General features: G+C 31.9%; 1 protein-coding gene across 1 annotated transcript in view; it reads right to left on the bottom strand.

Annotated features, from left to right (window-relative positions):
- Window positions 1–13,863, bottom strand: part of LOC132757868 (serine/threonine-protein phosphatase 6 regulatory ankyrin repeat subunit A-like) — a 58,354-nt gene extending 44,491 nt beyond the window's left edge. The window contains exons 1-9 of the mRNA XM_060749317.1: window positions 13,547–13,863; window positions 12,563–12,661; window positions 12,130–12,228; window positions 7,057–7,158; window positions 6,255–6,353; window positions 4,254–4,352; window positions 3,741–3,839; window positions 3,317–3,415; window positions 2,990–3,088 (exon numbers count right to left, since the gene is read on the bottom strand). Of these exons, the coding sequence (XP_060605300.1) occupies window positions 2,990–3,088; window positions 3,317–3,415; window positions 3,741–3,839; window positions 4,254–4,352; window positions 6,255–6,353; window positions 7,057–7,158; window positions 12,130–12,228; window positions 12,563–12,661; window positions 13,547–13,603 (852 nt within the window). The 5' untranslated portion in view covers window positions 13,604–13,863. The remainder of the gene's footprint in view (window positions 1–2,989; window positions 3,089–3,316; window positions 3,416–3,740; window positions 3,840–4,253; window positions 4,353–6,254; window positions 6,354–7,056; window positions 7,159–12,129; window positions 12,229–12,562; window positions 12,662–13,546) is intronic.
- Between the last annotated feature and the right edge of the window lie 6,399 nt (window positions 13,864–20,262).

The following is a 20,262-nucleotide window of genomic DNA, read 5'->3' as shown; positions in this document are numbered from 1 at the left end:
TTATTGATTGAAACATTATGTTTTAGAATATGAAAAAAAAAGTAAAAGAAATGTTGATGCATTGCGTAAGCAACTTTGCAGTTGATATTGTCAAGGTCATAATGGCGGATATCTCACGAACGAGGTTTTGATTACTAGGTGCCTTCTGCTTTAAAGGTTGAAACAACACGAAAAGGTTAGAATATATATACATTTTTACATTTTTAACAATCAGTAAAATTGAATTATATATTATATAATATATATTATATTAAATGATATATTTTTTCGGCACTTATTTAATTTAATTCTACTGATTGTTAAAAATGTAAAAGTTATTTTATGAATATTAATATTATTACTGTTTTACAATTAATACTTCAAAAGCATTTTGACAAGGAACTGCTCTGCTACACATTACCTGTTCTTATAAAATGATTGTTCTTAATTAAAGCTATATTACATAATAAATACAATATATATATTTCTTTCATGTTCTACTTGATAATGATAATTGTCGTATTTGAAACAACTTAAATGTAAAATTGACAGCAAAACTTCTTTCTTTATTTTTTAGCTTGTGTGCCGGGTAAGGTGATGTTTAGTCTATTCTTAAAAAGAATATTATTATATTATTAATTTGTAAGTTATGACACATATTTTTCAGGTCTTTGTGTTATCAAAACAAAAATACTTACCGGTAGAAATTTGTACAAAATACAATAAGTATATTCAGTTTATTCAAGTGAGATATAACAAGATGGACGTGTGGGTTACATCTTTTTATTTTATGCTTTTCAGTGGATTACTGATTTATCCGTGAAAATTATATTTGGTAATTTCACAGTGAAAATTATCAAAATATAATTTCACTCTTTTCAATGACGAAACTACTTTTTTAAGATTTTCCCCATGTGGTACCTCAATTTTATTTTTGCTGACAATTCTGACAATGTCAGGCTGTTTAAAGAAAAAGCAAAACTGAAATTGATAAATAACTTAAATGTCTAAAGTAATAAAAAGAAGAAAACTTACTTCTATTCATTCAAATTCATGAAATTCCAATCACCAAATTTCGTTTTTTTGTTTCATTTTGACAGTCTCAAAAATACATTCCTTCCCCATGCAAAACTGCTCTTGATGACATTTGGGCATATTAAAGTATCCTACGAGCAATAACTGCCGTATGCTTTATGAAAAATTGAAAGCATTGACAGCCATAACTCGTAGAATAAGTTAAATCAACCCAGCGTTCTTGAGCAGGTTTCCAAGTTTTCCATTTTCCTAGCTCCTTTTCTGAATGTTTTCACATCTGTCAACACTTATTTTTTTGTCTGTTACAATCCTCAAATAAGTTTTCTTTCTTTTAAAAATGTGTATGACTAACAAATCCAAATTATATCCCTCTGAATCTTACACAATTATTTTCCTCCCATGAAAAACACAACTTTAAAAAATGGCTGCCGCTTACAATTTACAAAGCCAGGTCTAATATAAATTCGCACTAAGTAACAGAAATATGGATGGATGGTTGGACTTTTTCTCCTACAAGAATTGTTTGTTTTTATTATCAAAACAAGCGATCATTCATATTTTTTTAATAAAATTAATAAATATCACCGTCATTTAATGTTGATTGGCGGACTTATTTTTCAGCTCAAGACTTCTTTTTTTTAATGAGAAATTCCGAATAAATGGGGCTCTCAATGGGGGAAACAGTTTTAATATTAACGTTAAAATTATGGAAATTTCGTTTTAACTTGTTTTTAAGCATAAAATAAAAAGAAAATTTGTCTGTTTGTTGTGTAAGATGTAATTTTATTTCATCTCGTGAACTTTAAAAACAGTATTCTCACTCGTGGCTTCGCCACTCGTGAGAATACTGTTTTTAAAGCCCACTCGATGAAATAAAATTTCATCTTACACACAAACAAACAAATATCCTCTATGTATTTCTCAAGGTCAAAATGGCCGACTTTCAAGATCGGGTTTTGATATGTCGGCCATGCATACATCAAAAATATGTTGATTTAACAACAAATTATTAAAAGTTTAAATTACATCATTGTTTTTTAATAAATGACCACACACACACACACACACGCGCGCGCACGCACGAAAGCTCGCTCGCTCGCTCGCACGCTCGAACGCACGCACGAACACACACACAGAAACTATAGATGTAAATAAGCAATTTAGATTTAGTTTATGAAAATTTAAAAATTGGAGGAGTTTCGTGTATAAATTTTGTAATCTTCAATGTTAAAATGGCGAACATTTCAACAACGAAAATTTCTATATCTGTAAATGTCAATAAAAAAAATTGACTTTTATTTTTGTCAAGAAATATTAAAAAGGAGAAATATCTATGTTTAAACGTATATGAAACGTTTAAAGTTAATACCAAACAGAGTAAAATGTATATTGCATGAAATTTGATTATGTATCGTTAAAATGATCGATAAGAAGAATGGTAATTGTTTAAATTTACAATTTTATATTTCAAAAGTTTGAGTTTGAAGCGGGACGTTTCTATAACTGAAACAATCTGTGTGGTTCGTGAAAGTGAAAATAGCGGACTTTTTTGAAAGTTTGATGAAGTTCACACAAAAATTTCAAGTAATCACATAATAAACACTTTTATATAAAAAAAAACGAACAAACAAAAAGCATTCCTATGTTGATACCTTTTTATCTGTTTTTTTTATTCTATTTTGTAATTTATTTGTTTTATTTGGTTGTTTGTTTTCAACTTTTTATAAAGTTGAATAAACTCAATATGTCACCGAAATCTTAAAACGGATCCTTTATCAATGAATACAGTGTTTACGTAGACATTAGAGTAGAATTGATTAAGATATTCGTTAACGTAAATCATGCATTTGATATGTGTTTTTCAGATTTATTTTTGTTTATTTTCTGTACAAGTATATACCCGTATGTGGACAATGTATCATGACAAATATATATAAGTCAATAACCCTTTGATATTTGAAAAGAAGAAAAGTACCTTGTAAGGTATGTCAATATCGACACCAGCTGTTAAAAGATGCCTAACAGATCTCCACCGACCCAATCGTGCTGCCAGATGAATTGCACATTCTTTCATCTGATAGAAAAAAACAACATCAAAACAATATTCTCAATTATGTATTACAATAATTATTGTCTTATTTTGTGGAAGCTTTGCTTGAATTTATTTGCTATAACATCATAAATCAATAACTTAAGATGAATATGTAGAATTATAGCTAAAACTGACTAAACTATATGTAAATGATATTAATAAAATTCTTTGCATTACAGTGTAACAACCACATAACTAAATTTGCCATACATTGTTTCGTGCATAAAGATCTGCGCCAATCTCGGCTAGAACTTCTATAGACTTGAGATTTTCTTTACGAATAGCTTGATGAAGAGCAGTATCTCCAACCTGTAATATCATACAATAAATATAATATGTCACATTATCAACGTGACTAAGCATAGACTGATCGTTCGTAAAATAATGATTTTACCTGCACGACACGATTCAAGAAAAAGAAAGACTTGTATCAATTGATTGACTGTTAAATATTTGTTTGCAATGTTTTACACTATCTATTTTCCTGCTACAAGTACCAAGACTATCGTTCTGGTTACTTTTATAAAACTAAGAAAAATAAATATGAATTGTTTTCATATTAAGTTGGCGTTTGCAAATAAGTTGGCTTGTATTTTCAGTTATAAATATCACAATTGTAAATCTTAACACATACCTTATCTCTGCTGTCAAGATTAGCACCACAATGGAACAATTTTTTGATAGTTAAAATACTTCCATTAACAGCGGCAAAATGTAACGGAGTTTCTCCATTCTGAAAATCATAATTTGTTGATTAAACTCTGTAACTCTTTAACAAAAGAATCGTGATTAAAGGTTATTTAGTTCCCACTTCATACATGATTTAAGTAATATTCTGATTTTGTTTTTATTTGGTTCAACAGGGGCATGTTATAAAAACAACATTTTGTTGTTGATGTTGTTATTGCTTTATCGTTCATGAATTCGATCTAGGTTTATTTTAAATTGTTTAAAGCTTTGGTACTTTCTTTTTATACAGTATTTGTACATATTTTATAAAAAATTTCATCAATGAGTGTTAAAAATGGTGAAATCTGTCCAATTGACATGACATTTTCATTACAGAATTTGGGATAAGTAGTTAATAGATTGGTGTTAAGTAGGTAACAATGATTGTAACTAAATGAGATAGTAATTATTGTTTAACCTTGTTAACAGCATTTAGATCAGTTCCAAGTTCTTGTAAAATACCGATCATGTCCACTTGATGTTTTAATGCTGCTAAATGCAATGGATCGAGACAGTCCTGAAAGTACATACATGTTATTTCAGAAAATAATACACAAAAATTACTTAGTAAAGGTTCGATGTTGTATAGTAAATTTGAAAAGACAGAAAATACTGATGACAAATCTATTGAGTACCCTACATGAAGAATTTTATGTTTTCTGAGATTTCTAGGATGATTTTGTAATTCTTTTTTTGCATTAAATATCATAGAAAGAACATCCCTGTTTACAGTAAAGAAATACTGCTGTAATAATAATACACAACGTAAAGATATCATGTAAATTAGAATGTCATTGTTCTTATTTCATATGTAATAGTTAGTCTATATTGCGCATAAAATGCAAGAGATGAAGTAAGAAAAGAACTTAAATTGAGTAGCTTTGTTTAATAGTTTCATTACATGCATTTTAAAAGTAAGATGTAAAGCTCTTAAAGTAAGCTAGTAAAAATTGTCCCATACTTCACTTCAGTACTGTTAAATTTTTCTGGTCCTTCGGGATCATTGTTTCGAACATAATTGAAAATTGAGAACCGCTCTAGCCGGCACCAGCGGAAGTAGAGGATGTTGTACTTTTTAATTGTCCCTCATGTACATACTCAATCAATCTGAGTATTCAATTTTCAAAAAACTGGGGGTTTTATGGAACAACAGTTTGTTTCAGATTTTTTTTTTCTGTGGACTAGCACGTAAATATCATTATTATTATTATTATTATTATTATTATTATTATTATTATTATTATTATTATTATTTTAAATATGTGTTATTGTTTCAGATGGCAAAAAAGCATGATTGCGAATGTTTTTCTTTATTTTTATTTGTTTAACAAAAAACAAGATTTTAATTGTATGAATATAAATGATAAACGGGTTGAAATTCTAACATGTAGTGTATAGATGAGTATACATATTAACATGTGTGCGCACACTTGCCACTCCTATACTCGTACAAACAACAACTATTGTCTCATCACTAAAATATAGCAGCTTCAGAATTTATTTCTATAAATTGTTTTCGTTTACTGCCTATATCATTGCATGTCTTCAGAGGTAATATATATATATACACCATTTTTGACAACATAACTTATATAGATCTGTAAATATATCAAAACAAAGATAAAATAAAACAATGAAAGATACAAATGAAAAAAATGTTTTCATCTTAAAATGTTGTTACCATGATATCTAATTTGCATTTATAGAATTTTTCAACAGCTATACTTTCAGTACTAACAAAAAATCCGTTCTTTATTTAAATGTCACATTTTTCTTACAAACTGCAAATAAGTTTGCAAATTTTCATGGTGAGTGGACTTTTTTATGGTTCTCAATTATGAATTATCAAATATGGAAATGTACAATAATTGCAATTTTGGCTGATTTCAATTTTAAAGGTAGAAATGATAAACAAAACACGAAAAAACCAACACAATACAAATAAAACTTTTAAACTTCTCTTGTATTTAGACACGCATTCACATTAATTAAATGCTTGTGAAGGAAATACCAGAGAAAATCTGTCACATGGAAGTATATATTATTTGCCATGTTCTCCTCTTTCTAACATTATTGTTCAGGACACATTCTGTAACTTAAAAATGTAAATATGTGATCACGATTGCTACCAGAACAAACTGACATGTGTTCTGTAATTTATATAAGTACGACAAGTTGAATGTCTGTTTTTAATTATCACCGTAAGGAAACATTTCCTTATATAAGATTCGTATTATTATGAAATATTACGTATCAACGTAGAAGGCGAGGCCATACGACAGTAAAATAACATGAACACCAATATTATGAGAATTCGAAAGCGAAGAAAGTTAAGAGAGAGCAGAACATTTGCAAAAATGACACAAGATTGATGTCGTAAAACAACGCACAATTTTGTTAATTTCAGCTGAAATCTTACTTTGTCTTGACACGTGACAAGAGCTCCTGCACGAGCCAAAAGCCGCACAACACCACAATGACCACCTTCCGCTGCGAGATGCAAAGGAAAACGACCGCACTGTTAAAGAAAGGAAGAAGATAAAGGTAAACGATTTTATTATATTCTCTACAATAATTATGACCTTCATCCAAGTTACAATACTCTAAATTATTAAGAAAAGAAAATGTGCAGGTACAATACTTAGAAATTACGATAAAGGTGAAACAATATGATAAGACTTAATATCACATTACAAACATTTTTAGGATTCGTACATTGGCTTGTAAAATGTGCTAAAAAGCGATGAAAAAAGTCATTTATATGTTTTGTTTGATCAACAACATTTATTGGTTCAAAAATCATACACGGGAAATTAATTATATGAATTTGATTTATTTTTAGGCCGTTTTGATGACTAAATACATAAAAATACATGACCTTCTACATGTGCTTTCTAATATTAAGTTATCAGTTATAAATGAAAAGGTAGCAAGCAAAGCTTTCTTTGAACCGGACTTATATTATCTAAGATCTCTATGCAATTAAAAAAACATACGAATTAGAATAAACTGACTTCGCAATAATGATGATAATGAAAACGACGACCTTTGTATGATATTTGGAACTACCTATTTTTAAAAGTTTAATCTTTTCAGCCAAGGGAAATAACACTTTGCAAAGGCTATATAAGTGTCTATTTTACAAGTTAAATTATACGAATCATAAATGTGTCCTCATTCAAGAGGGTTATACGCTGTAAAAATCATGTAAACTATTTTACCTTGTCTTGATCATACACAGATGCTCCCATCTTAAGTAAAAACTCAACAACAGATTCATGGCCATTAGAGCAGGCATGATGCAATGCTGTTTTGCCCGAAGTCTACATGAAGAAAATATAACACCGGAGATGTTTTTGTATGTGAGAAGTTAGCAGTTAACAGTGAGCTAAGCAAAAAGGCATTACGATTTATATAGGGAAATCAATGATCTGCTGTTATGCTCAGCTGGGTAAGCAATCTAGCAGAGCATTCCAAAATAAAGTGTAGAAATGCTTTGCTAATATGCTCAGCTGGCTAAGCAATCTAGCAGGCCATTCCTAAATATAGTGTAAAAATGCTCTGAGCTGGCTAGGCAATCTAGCGGGGCGTTTATATAGGGAAAATTATATAGGGAAATCAATGATCTGCTGTTATGCTCAGCTGGGTAAGCAATCTAGCAGAGCATTCCAAAATAAAGTGTAGAAATGCTTTGCTAATATGCTCAGCTGGCTAAGCAATCTAGCAGGCCATTCCTAAATATAGTGTAAAAATGCTCTGAGCTGGCTAGGCAATCTAGCGGGGCGTTCCAAAATATAGCGTAAAATGCTCTGCTGGTATGCTCAGCTGGTTAAGCAATCTAGTGGGGCATTCCAAAATATAGTGCAAAAATGCTCTACTGGTATGCTCAGCTGGCTAAGCAATCTAGCAGGACATTCCTAAATAAAGTGTAAGAAATACACTGCTGTTATACTCAGCTAGCTAAGCAATCTAGCGGGGCATGATGCAATGCTGTTTTCTAGCGGGGACATTCCAAAATATAGTGTAAAAATGCTCTGCTGTTATGCTCAGCTGAATAAGCAATCTAGCGGGGCATTCCAAAATATAATGTGAAAATGATCTGCTGTTATGCTCAGCTGGCTTAGCAATCTAGCGGGGCATTCCAAAATATAGTGTAAAAATGCTCTGCTGTTATGCTCAGCTGGCTAAGCAATCTAGCAGAGCATTCCATAATATAGTGTAAAAATGCTCTGCTGTTATGCTCAGCTGGCTAAGCAATCTAGTTGAGCATTCCAAAATATAATGTAAAAATGCTCTGCTGTTATGCTCAGCTGGCTAAGCAATCTAGCAGGGCATTCCTAAATATAGTGTTAAAAATGCTCAGCTGGCTAGGCAATCCAGCAAAGTATTCTGAAAATTAGTGTAAACATGTTCCCGGAATGCTGAGCTGTCTAGACAAAACAAGCAGGGCATTCTTAAATAAAGTATAAATTTCGTTGGTCTGCAATGGATTATTTGACACTCACAGACTTTCTGAAATATTGAGTGCCAATGCAGATAATGACATTTTTGACTTAGAACTACGGGACCCTCAAGTGTCTATTTCTTTGGTCTCCGACTGATTCTGGAACGATCGCAAACTTTCAGGAACTCGCAGACATTCAGAAATTTTCGATTCCAATGGAGATTATGACATTTTTACTTCAAAAGGACCCTCCTGAGTCTATTTCGTTGGTCTGTGACTGATTCTGAGTCACTCACAGACTTTCAGAAATTTTGATGTCAATGCAGAAAATTATATTTCTGACTTATTGGGACCTTCCTGAATCCATTTTTTTGGTCTGCGACTGATTCTGAGGCACTCACAGACTTTCAGGAATTTTTGATGTCAAGGCAGATAATGACATTTTTTACTTCTAAGGACCATCCAGGGTCCATTTTTTGGTCTGCGACTTATTCTTGGACAGTCAGAGACTTTCAGGAATTTTTGGTGCCAATAGAGATAATTACAATTTTGACAATTTTTGACCATCCAGAGACTATTTCGTTGGTCTGCGACTGATTATTTGGGCACTTGCAGACTTTCAGGAATTTTTGGTGCAAATGCAGATAATGACATTTTAGAGTAAAAATGCTCTGCTTATGACTAAGGGGTCCTTAAAATTAAAAAAAAATTATGATCTGCAATGGCACTAAACATCCTGAAAGTCTGCGAGTCTCAAAGAATCAGTCGCAGATCCAAGATATATACTCAGGAGGTTCCCTAGAAGTCAGAAATGTCATTATCTCCATTGACATAAAAATTCCTGAAAGTCTGCAAGTGTCCCAAAATCAGTCGCAGACCAGCGAATTGAACTCTGGTGGGTCGCTAGAAGTCAAAAATGTCATTATCTCCATTGGCACCACAGATTCCTGAAAATCTGCGAATGTCCCAGAATCAGTCGCAGACCATAAATATGGACTCTGGCGGGTCCCTAGAAGTAAAAGTTGCCATAATCTCTATTGGCACCAATTCTGCGAGTGTCCAACAATACGCTGCATGCCAATGAAATGGACTCTTAAAGTTTCCTAGGAGTCAAAAATATGATTTATTTCCATTGGCACCAACCATTCCTGAAAGTCTGCGAGTGTCCGAGAATCAGTCGCAGACCAACAAAATGGACTCTTGAAAGTCCCTAGAAATCTAAATTGTCAATATCATCATTGGCACTAAAATTCCTGAAAGTCTGCGAGTGTCCATCAAAAAGTCGCAGGACAATGAAATAGTCTCTTAAAGGTCCTTAGAAGTCAAAAATATCATTATTTCTATTGGCACAAAAAATTCCTGAAAGACTGCGAGTGCCTCAGAAGTGCCTAGAAGTCGAAAATGTCAATAAAACGTTGGCAACAATAAATCCTGGAACTCAGAATCAGTCTGCCAGCTGAGCATTCCAGCAGAGCTTATTAATACTATAATTCAGAAGGCACCGCAAGATTGCTTATCCAACACAGCATTTTCACACTATTTTTCAGAATGTTCTGCTAGGTTGCCTAGCCAGCTTAGTATTCCAGCAGAGCATTTTTACACTATATTTAGTAATGCTCTGCTAGATTGCCAAGACAGCTGAGCATAGCAGAAGAGCAATTTTACACTTTATTTAGTAATGCCCTGCTAGATTGCTTAGCCAGCTTAGCATTCCAGCAGAGCATTTTTACACTATATTTAGTAATGCTCTGCTAGATTGCCAAGACTGCTGAGCATAGCAGAAGAGCAATTTTACACTTTATTAAGGAATGCCCTGCTAGATTGCTTAGCCAGCTTAGCATTCCAGCAGAGCATTTTTACACTATATTTAGTAATGCCCTGCTAGATTGCCTAGCCAGCTTAGCATTCCAGCAGAGCATTTTAACACTCTATTTAGGAATGCCCTGCTAGATTGCCTAGCCAGCTTAGCATTCCAGCAGAGCAGTTTTACCCTATATTTAGTAATGCACTGCTAGATTGCCTAGCCAGCTGAGCATCCCACCAAAGCATTTTTTCACTATATTAAGGAATGCTCTGCTATAGTGCCTAGCCAGCTGAGCATTCCTGCAGAGCATTTCAACACTATATTTAGTAATGCCCTGCTTGATTGCCAAGACAGCTGAGTATTGCAGTAGAGCAATTTTACACTTTATTTAGGAATGCCCCGCAAAATTGCTTAGCCAGCTTAGCATTCCTGCAGAGCATTTTTACACTATATTTAGTAATGCCCTGCTAGATTGCCTAGCCAGCTTAGCATTCCACCAGAGCATTTTTTCACTATATTTAGGAATGCCCTGCTAGATTGCCTAGCCAGCGTAGCATTCCAGCAGAGCATTTTTTCACTATATTTAGTAATGCACTGCTAGATGGCCTAGCCAGCTGAGCGTTCCAGCAGAACATTTTTTCAGTAAAGCTAGGAGTGCTCTGCTAGATTGCCAAGACAGCTGAGTATTGCAGCAGAGCATTTTTACACTATATTTAGGAATGCCCTGCTAGATGCCAAAAACAGCTGAGCATTACAGCAGATCATTGACTTCCCTATATAAAGTGAAATGCCTTTTTGCTTAGCTCACTGTTCACTGCTAACTTCTCGATGTTTTTTTTTTATTATCGATAAATACAATATTTAACAAAATTTGTTTTACACAAATGGTATTTCCCAATATTTCTTAAAAACATTCACATTGACACTTCAAGAAATGATAGTAGAAAAATCAATTTCACAACTCAAATTTAATTCTCTGTCCTAACAATCGACATACAGTTTGTATGTTATGCTGTATTTTTCTCATTTAATTCTTATGAAATACTATAATTATATTTTCTTGATTATGTTAGGAAAAGTTTGGTAAAATTTTGAAATTCAAAAATATGTAAATTATCAATTAGCCAGACCGCTTACATGTTTATTACAATTTACCTCACATGTATGAAAACATTATTATCATTACTTTTATCTAAGACATCTATTTGAAGTTTTCTTATCTGATTATCTGTTTGACTTAAAGAAATGAATAAACAGGCCGCTAGCGTGTTTCGAATCATTTTGATTGGTCAAATCAATAATTTCATAACTGATAGAATGCATTTTCACTGGTTAATAATTTCTTGTTTAAGAGTAATTTTTTCATTGGTTCATTATTGGAACCTTTGTAAGAATTATACTTGTATTATTAAAAAAAAAAGACAGAAAGTTTTAGAGAACTATGCGGAGAGTCATACAGTTTACATGTAATTGTCAAAGTTTTAAACGATGGTGCCGCAGTTTTTCTGCGGTGCATTTTAATGTACATTTAAAGATATGTTATCGGTTGAAATTGTTGTTGTTAATATGAATATAAAAATAATTATATAATAAAAAACAGAAAGAATGGACATACTGAGTTTGTAATTTAATTATAATCGAAAGGATAAAACTTTGGACATAAAAATTTATTATACTTAAATTGAATATTACACAAGGGAGAAAAATACGGCATATAGATATTTGTTTGGTTAAAAGTAGAATATTACAACCACCTAACCCACCCATACAAACCCCGCACCACAAATTCTATCATTATATCAAATCACAATCCTTGACTAACTTAGTCTGAGTGTCAAAATGTGTCTTTAAGTGTCTTGAAAATATCTTAGTTGATATCTGAATGAAATCTGTTTAACTTAAATATGTTTTCTAATACTATTGATATTCATAATATTGGTTGTTTTACTATAAAATACATGATAGTCACTCAGACAGCTCTGAAAGAACAGGAGAACATAAGAGAAGAAATTGAGAAATTGGTTGAAGAGAATTATTTATCCTTACCCTATCATATGTGTTTAGTTCAGCTCCAAGCTGTACCAACACTTTTACAACCTCCAAATGACCTTGATGAGAAGCAATGTGAAGTGCCATCTGCCCGACCTATGTGAAATATTGATGAATAGTTAACATTTATCACAATATGTCAGTGTGTTATATATAGGATTAAAGACCTTCTTAAGCACCGGAAAGTTATTCGTTCAAGTATTAAAATGTCAATCTGTATACATTTAATTTTATTTTGTCTACAATTTGAATCACTGCATGCAACAAGTTTGTTCCTGTCATTTATACATTGTTTGTTTGTTTGTTTGTTTTGGGTTTTACGTCACATCGACACAGTATAGGTCATATCGCGACGTTCCAGCTTTACTGGTGGAGGAAGACCTCAGGTGCCCTTCCGTGCATTATTTCAGGCACGTCATTTATACATTACCTCGTTGTAGGAGTTGACATGTTTTCGCCTTGAAAGAAATTCTATTGCTTCTATATCACCTTTCTTAGCTGCTACATGTAGAGGGTATGGCATGTAGTACTGCAAAAAAAGTTAATTACACGAATACACATATTTTATTTGATAAAGAATTAATGTTAACAATAATGGTAATACTATCCGAATGTTGTAGAATGTAGGATGTACAGAAATAATTATAAAGTGTTTCGCTTGACATTCCTTGTATTTGCACATAAACCCACAAATTATGTGTTTACGTTTATTCTTATGATTAATCATTCTAAAAGGTTGATTTATGTATCAAATTTTTTATTCCCGATTCAAACAAACAAAAAGTGCTGATGTAGATGTTGATTTTCAAGGTGTAATTCTTATTGAAATAAAACAAACTTAAAACTAATTGTGGTCCGTAGTTTCTAAATAATATGTTTCCTTCTTTGGTGTTTTCAATGAAAGCACATACCTAATTCTTAAAATTTGATATTCAGTTAAACCGGGGACGGAATATAAAAAAACAGACCTGTAAAACGCAAGGGATAAAAATGTATCATAATATCGTGTATTATAAACTTTATCATTTCCAAAACCAGAACATTTTCAACAGTTTTAAAAGACTTTGGTTTGTAATTTTGATACATGACATTTAATTGCTTCTAATTGAATCTGCTAATTACCAGGAGATTGATTGAATATGCCTTCAGAACTTTTAGGCTAGAGTTATTCATTCTTTGTAGAAATATGAGCTCAAAAAGCTGGCATACGAAAACCCCAACTTTTCCATAGAAAAAGTGTGTGACCATGCTCATTTGTGTAACAAATTGAAGTGACTGGTAAAATGATGGCTCTAATCTGTTGTAGCTAGCTTTTACCGAGGAGAAAAAAACTGTTTCAGATTTAATGCTTAGTACTTATATGGAATTTTGTAGAATAAGTTAGTTTTAAAACATGATGCTTAAATAGCTGTACCTTCAGTGCATATTCATCTTCTTCGTCAATCCGTTTTAGTTGTCGTCTACCGCTCATTTTAAGAAACAATTTTCACAAACACTAACACTTTTTAATCCAAAAGCATTTAATAGTTGTCTTAGTTTTAATTTCTTTCTTTTAATTTGAATAACTATCCCGTAAAAGTATATATTCAATTCAATATATGTAATGAGAGGAATTTAGTACTCTCCTTATTTATTTAACTCCATGTCATTTTTTTAAAGATTTATATTACATGTATACTGGCGATGCCCTTGAACGCCTTTTAATTTGTTTCAGTGCTATTGTTTATTATCCATAAACAATTTAGGCGTAACGGGATAGTTAAGTTTGCACCTATCAAAATTAAAAATCTTATACATTGTTAATTTAGCACAAATTGTAATCTATTATTATGCCTTTAAAAAGACATGTATAGAGTTGCCAATAATACAATTGATCAAGCACTTCATTACACCCATAGCTTAAACAGACTGTGGTACAAGTCGGTATTTTATTTGGACTGTTGTATTACCTGTGGCTAATTTAATTTTACAAGATGATTAAATGATTTTAAATTAATGATTAAATTCAGTGATTTATCTATTATCTTCCAGTAAGATGCATCTTTTATATAGACTGACAGAAAATTTAATCAAAGCGTTAGAATAAAGACTCTCTGAAATGCAAACTAGATAATTAAAATACTGAATTCAAATATTTTGTCATACTAAATACCAATTATCGTGCCTCACATTTTCATAATAATAATAATTGTGCATGACTAGTGAGAGATCCCGAAGTCGAATCTTTTGTTTCTTGTCGAATGTTATGTGAGTTGTAAGATTTAAACAATGCATAGTCTTATTTCATTTGACTGCCAAGATCTATACTTTATATACCTGCTAAAATACGTGTGTTTTAATTCTGAAAATATGGAACAATATCATTTATATAAAAAGGATTTTGTAATGTGATTTAAAGATACAACGTATTGTGAATTTCATGAATTAATGTAGCATTATTACCTACAGTTTGTGTAATTTAAAACAAGAAAACTGATCACCGTGCATTTAAAAGAAACTTTACTCTCTTATTGTTTACGTCTTAATTAAATGTACAATTTTATAAAAGTTGAGTACTCATTCTCTTACTAGTACATATGAAGATAAATGTAAGATATAAACAATAGTAAATCTTCAGTAAAGGTATAAACATACGAGGATTGAGTTCTCGGTCCGATGTACTTCCGGTAGTCAGAGAACCCAAACTAATGGTCTTACTTTTCAATATAATCGCCCTCTACATTAATGCACTTTGCCCACCTGTGCTCCAACTTGTTTAACCTTTCAAAATAAAACTCTTTATTTTGGTCCACAAAGCTTGGTTTTCAGTTTCGGAAACAGGTAGAAGTCAGAGTGGGCCATGTCTGGAGAATATGGGAGATGGGGAAGAATTTTAAAGCCGAAATCAGTTGCAGCAACAATCGCAAATTTGGATGTGTGACCTGGCGCATTGTCGTGCAGGAGCAGAACGCTTTGAGTCAGTTTGCCCCTCCTTTTACGCGCGATTTCTTGACGCAGACGTCTCAATTCGTCTGCATAGTACGTACCGTTTATAGTATGACCTTGCTCAAAGTGCTATAGGAAGGGGACTCCTTCCCAAGTGTATCCATGAAGTCTTCATGGATTTCCTTGGGAAGGAGTCCCTTTCTTACAGAGGTACTTAATGATGGCTCTGATTTCAACTTTCTCCATTTTGGTCTAAATGACACACCCCTCTACTGATCAAAGTGTGTTTTACTTTACTTAATCTGTGTTAAACCGCGTGTAACTCGGTCAGTAATCTTCAATAAGATATCGGTTTCGACGTTTCGTGGGTAAATGTCACTGTCAGGGGGTCGAACGTATAGCGGTGCGATACTCCTTTAAGCGAGGTCAATTCATGCGATACGCCCTAATGGCGAACGGAAGCGAAAATGAAAGTGGGTATGAGCATGTTTTTTCCCAAATATTTGTTGTCTATTGTAATTTTTTGAAGAATAGCATTGTGCATGCTGATCAGAACTTATAATTGTGCATGATTGTCAAAATAAAATACTAAATTTTTTGGAATTGAGGAAGTTATTGAGGTATTTGTTGCTGCAAATTCAACCGTCAAACTGATATGCACATGCAAACGAATAATGTATCAGTTGTTTTAAAACGAGATATTCGATTAGCTTAAGTCCCAACATGTTTATTTTTGAAAACAAAACGATATACAAAAGTAGTTTTCCATATCTATCCGAAAATATATAAAATATTTCCAGTTTTCTCACTGTACGCCTAATATTTGGTCCGATAAACCACTGTACGCACAAATGTTGGTATGTTTTTCTTTAGCAACTTCCTCATTACAGTACTTTCTTATTCAATTTTGATGAAATATCAAGTTTTGAGTTTGTATGTTAATCATATGTAAACCACAGTGTCAATTAAAACAACAGTGTCAATAATGTATTATACTATGATATAGTTAATTTAAATATTCTTTTCTCACAAAGGTTAATCATTAAAATGAGATAAGAATTTGAAATTCTATCAAATGATAAATAGACACAATAATATTCGTTTTGTTTCTTCCATTTATTTTTTTTGCAATGGAACTTGAAATTTATAAAAAAAAAATACTGGTTTGATTTCCTCTATGGATTGGATGTTATATATTATATACAGAGCACATCATTGTATTTTAGTAATTCTGATGTTTGTCATTAGCTCTGTCGCTTTGAATATATAACTATACTACTCCATAACCAGTGTATACCAAACAGCTTTGTGTATTTGCTTATGAAATCATTCATACTTTTAGTGATTTAACATATCTGCCAGTAGTTTTACTTTTAAAACTAGGCTTTCTCTGCAACATTTAATGTATAGCATTACCCCTCATTTTTTTGTAAATATTCATTTCCACTAGGAGTTACTCTTATTGTTAAAGCAAGTGTACCAAAAGATTTGTACTGTTACAGGCCAACAGCACTTTTTAACAGTATAAAATCTGGGCAAGTGTTTTTTTTATGTAAATAAAAGTATTATAGATTACAGTATCTGTTCGGGAAATAAAATAAATAACACACAAGCGTTTGTGAGTAACACTAAAAATATCAACCCTTTAAAAAATACGGTTTCCCTCGGCTAACACCTTGGCTAACAGTATTTTCCTTGGGATGATATTTTAACTGTAACCCAAAAACCCACATGTTATTTATATACTACTCCTAAAAATACGGTTTCCCTCGGCTAACACCTTGGCTAACAGTTTTTTCCTTGGGATGATATTTTAACTGTAACCCAAAAACCCACATGTTATTTATATACTACTCCATAAGCAGTGTGACTCAATCTAATATTATATACTCAATAGCTTTTTGTTTATTTGCATATGTGTCAGCATTTGTACTTGTGGTACTTTAACTATTTGGCAGTAGTTTTGTTTGTTAATCAATTTGTAATGTTTTAATTGCTCTGCAACATTTACAACTGTGTATTTGCACATGTGAGCATCAGCTGTTCCTAAGAAAGACACTGAGCTGTTTGGTGTCCAAGGACTGACTGAATTTTGAAATTGTAGTTTTGTGTTTTTTCCTGACAAGCCACAATTATGTGCACTACAAAAATAGCCTGTTCTAAGCAACATTTTAGAAAGGAATTTTACCACCTACAGATTTTTACCACCTGGTTCTCAGTCTCTATCTCTAAAACAGCAGTGAAATGTACTTTCACTGTATTTTATAGGTTGTTTGAAATGTTCAATTCTATTTATAATATGAAAAAAATATCAGTTTAACAGCAGCATGTACAAAAGATCTTAGAACCCCATGAAGTAAAACAGCCCTTATATCACATATAAACAGCTATTTTTCTGAAATGTTCTGCTTTGAAAGTGAGTTAATTTATACAAGATTTTTTTTAATTTGTTTCTTAAATTCATTCTTACATATTTTGGTCAAATTCCTACTTTTTATCTAAGATCTTAGAGTAAAGGTTACTTTTTTCCAACTCCTAATTATCACAGGATAATTATTATTAATTATTCAAATTAAGTTCAAACACTTATATAGATGGTTATACAAAACTTTTATTTCAAGTAAATCTTTAAGGAAAGAAGAAGATTTCAGAATTCCGGAAACGGGCACATATATGGTAGATATCTTAGTATAATCATAGGAAAACATGTACAGCAGATGTGATAATGAAAAATATCGAACCTTTAACAGCGTACAGTTATTTTATCGCACCAAAATCCAGCGTACACTTAAATATTTTGACCAGTAAGCGTCTATGTATATCGGAGCACAAAGGTACTTGCTATGCAACTCAATTATGATTACTCTTATAGAATAAAGAAGAAAAAGAAATTAACTATATTAATATAAATCTTGCATTAAGCAATTTTATTCACCGACCCAAAATTAGTTGCCGTCAGTTTACCTTCAATAACTTTTTTAATTATGAATTAAGGCCTCTGTAATTTTGATGAAATGTGTGTCGGTCCTATCTTCACATCCTCAATACAAAATATGCAATTGTAATCGAAAATTTATGAAATACTTAATAAAAAAACACTCACTCTGACGTGTGTTTACACGGGTAAATCCGCCATTAGGGCGTATCGCATGAAATCACCTCGCTTAAAGGAGTATCGCCCCGCTATACGTTCGACCCCCTGACTGTAGTGGCTAGATGTATATCGGGCCGAGAACTCTTTGATCATAACTCGTATATCAGTTGTATAACAGTTCATCTACAAGGTTAAAATAAAATTTAAAAAATCATTCGCTTTTAAATAAAATCTCTCCAAGTAAAGAAACACTTAAATCAAAGTGTGTTACTTACATAAAGTCATTGTCGCAATAGAATAAAATCAATAGATGACCGAAAAAAATGTCCTCTTGTTAGATGGTTTCATAACCTTCACTGATATTATAAGGGGAATTTCAATCCAAATTGAAAATAAGCTTTTTATAAAACAAACATCATCATAATTCAAACCAATATAAAAACAACTATTTACATAGCATCAAAGCAGAGGTTCCCACCAGAGAACCACCATTTTTGAATATTGCAAGTGTGATTGCCTAATATATAATGGCAATTTATTCCAGATTTTAGGCCCAGAGCATGCAAGGGCTTTTCTGCAAAATTCTAATCTAGGTTTGGGCGTATGTCGTTTCTGTTTAGTGTGTGATCTAAGTGTTGTGTGATTTGTATGAGAAAATAAATCAGACATGCAATGTGGCAATAGATTGTTAAGGGATTTTTAAACAAGCATTGCATTTTTATAATGTTTACGGTCATGTATTTTTAGCCAAATCAATTCATGAAACTATATTTCTGAGGGTGTATCAATGTCTTTGTCAAGTATAATACGGGCAACTCTCTTTTGAAATTTGTATATGCTGTTCAGTAATTCATCATTGCAATTTCCCCAGATACAGCAGCAGTATGTATGTATTATAGAATTATATTCTTATTTGTTTGGTTAGGTAATGTTTTATACGAAGGAGTAGATACAGTAATGTATTGCATTTTTTAATCAGCAGTTCAATTTGACAGTTCTATGATAATCTATGATCCACATATGATATTGTTGTTTCGAATGAATGATGTGAGCGGAAACTTGACTGAGTCTAATGCAATAATGCATGTGTTTTAAGAAAGTTTTTAAGGTGTTTACTGACATGCTTTACTAGTACTTTAGAAAGAACTGGGAGAATTGAATTTGGGCGATAGTAATTTGTATCAGATTTATTCCTTTTTTTGAAGATTGGTATTTTCTTTGCTTTTTTGATAAGTGAAGGGTAAATGTAGATGTTGAAATGCTTTGTTAAATATTTGTGTGAGTGGTTTTGCTATTACTTCAGCTGAGATTTTTTTTCCAATCTTTGCTCCTATATCATCCAAACAGCGTACATCCTTCCTGTGCTTGACTACTGTTGTACGGTATGGGGAAAGGACACATACTCATACATCTATCAAGTAAACTCAATTCAAAAAAGAGCTGCAAAAATTATACTTAATAGACCAATACGTTCACCAACATTAGATCTTTTTAATAAACTTAAATGGCTGAAATTCAATTTTAGAGTGAAATACCACACAGCAATTATGGTGTATAAATCTTTAAACAATCTGGCACCGTTATATATGAGTGAAATTTTTAGTTTCTCTCACAATAAATTACACAATTTACGCTCAATCGCGCATAAAGATCTTGTTCTGAAAAGTATACCTCATACAAAGTATTTAAAGGATTCTTTTTCTTATTTCAGCATTGATGTTTGGAATAAATTACCTAGTACTATCAAACAATGTTCGACTTTACAATCCTTCAAAAACACCTGTAAAATTTATTTTCTAAGTCTACAGTTAGATACATGATGAAAATTTACCAATTTATATTTTAATTGTTGTAAATGCTGATACGATTCTTTTTTCTCCTTTTTTTATAAATCACTACGAGTTTATCTACAATTACTATAGTTAATACGAGTGTCAGTCGGACGAATAAAAAAAAATATCTAAAAATCTATCTATATATATATATATTGTTTTTTGTTTATACAAAAAGATTTTAAATTTTGTATAGATCTACCTTTTTATTCTTTGTTTTTGTTAAATCAGAAGGCCATACTGAAAATAAGTATACTTCTTACTGTGTAAACTTTGTAT

This window comes from Ruditapes philippinarum, unplaced genomic scaffold, assembly GCF_026571515.1.
Source record: "Ruditapes philippinarum isolate M1 unplaced genomic scaffold, ASM2657151v2 ctg624_1_1_1_1, whole genome shotgun sequence".
Lineage (NCBI taxonomy): Eukaryota > Metazoa > Mollusca > Bivalvia > Venerida > Veneridae > Ruditapes > Ruditapes philippinarum.
The sequence above is the reverse complement of the archived record's forward strand: the minus strand, read 5'-3'. Positions and strand labels throughout refer to the sequence as shown.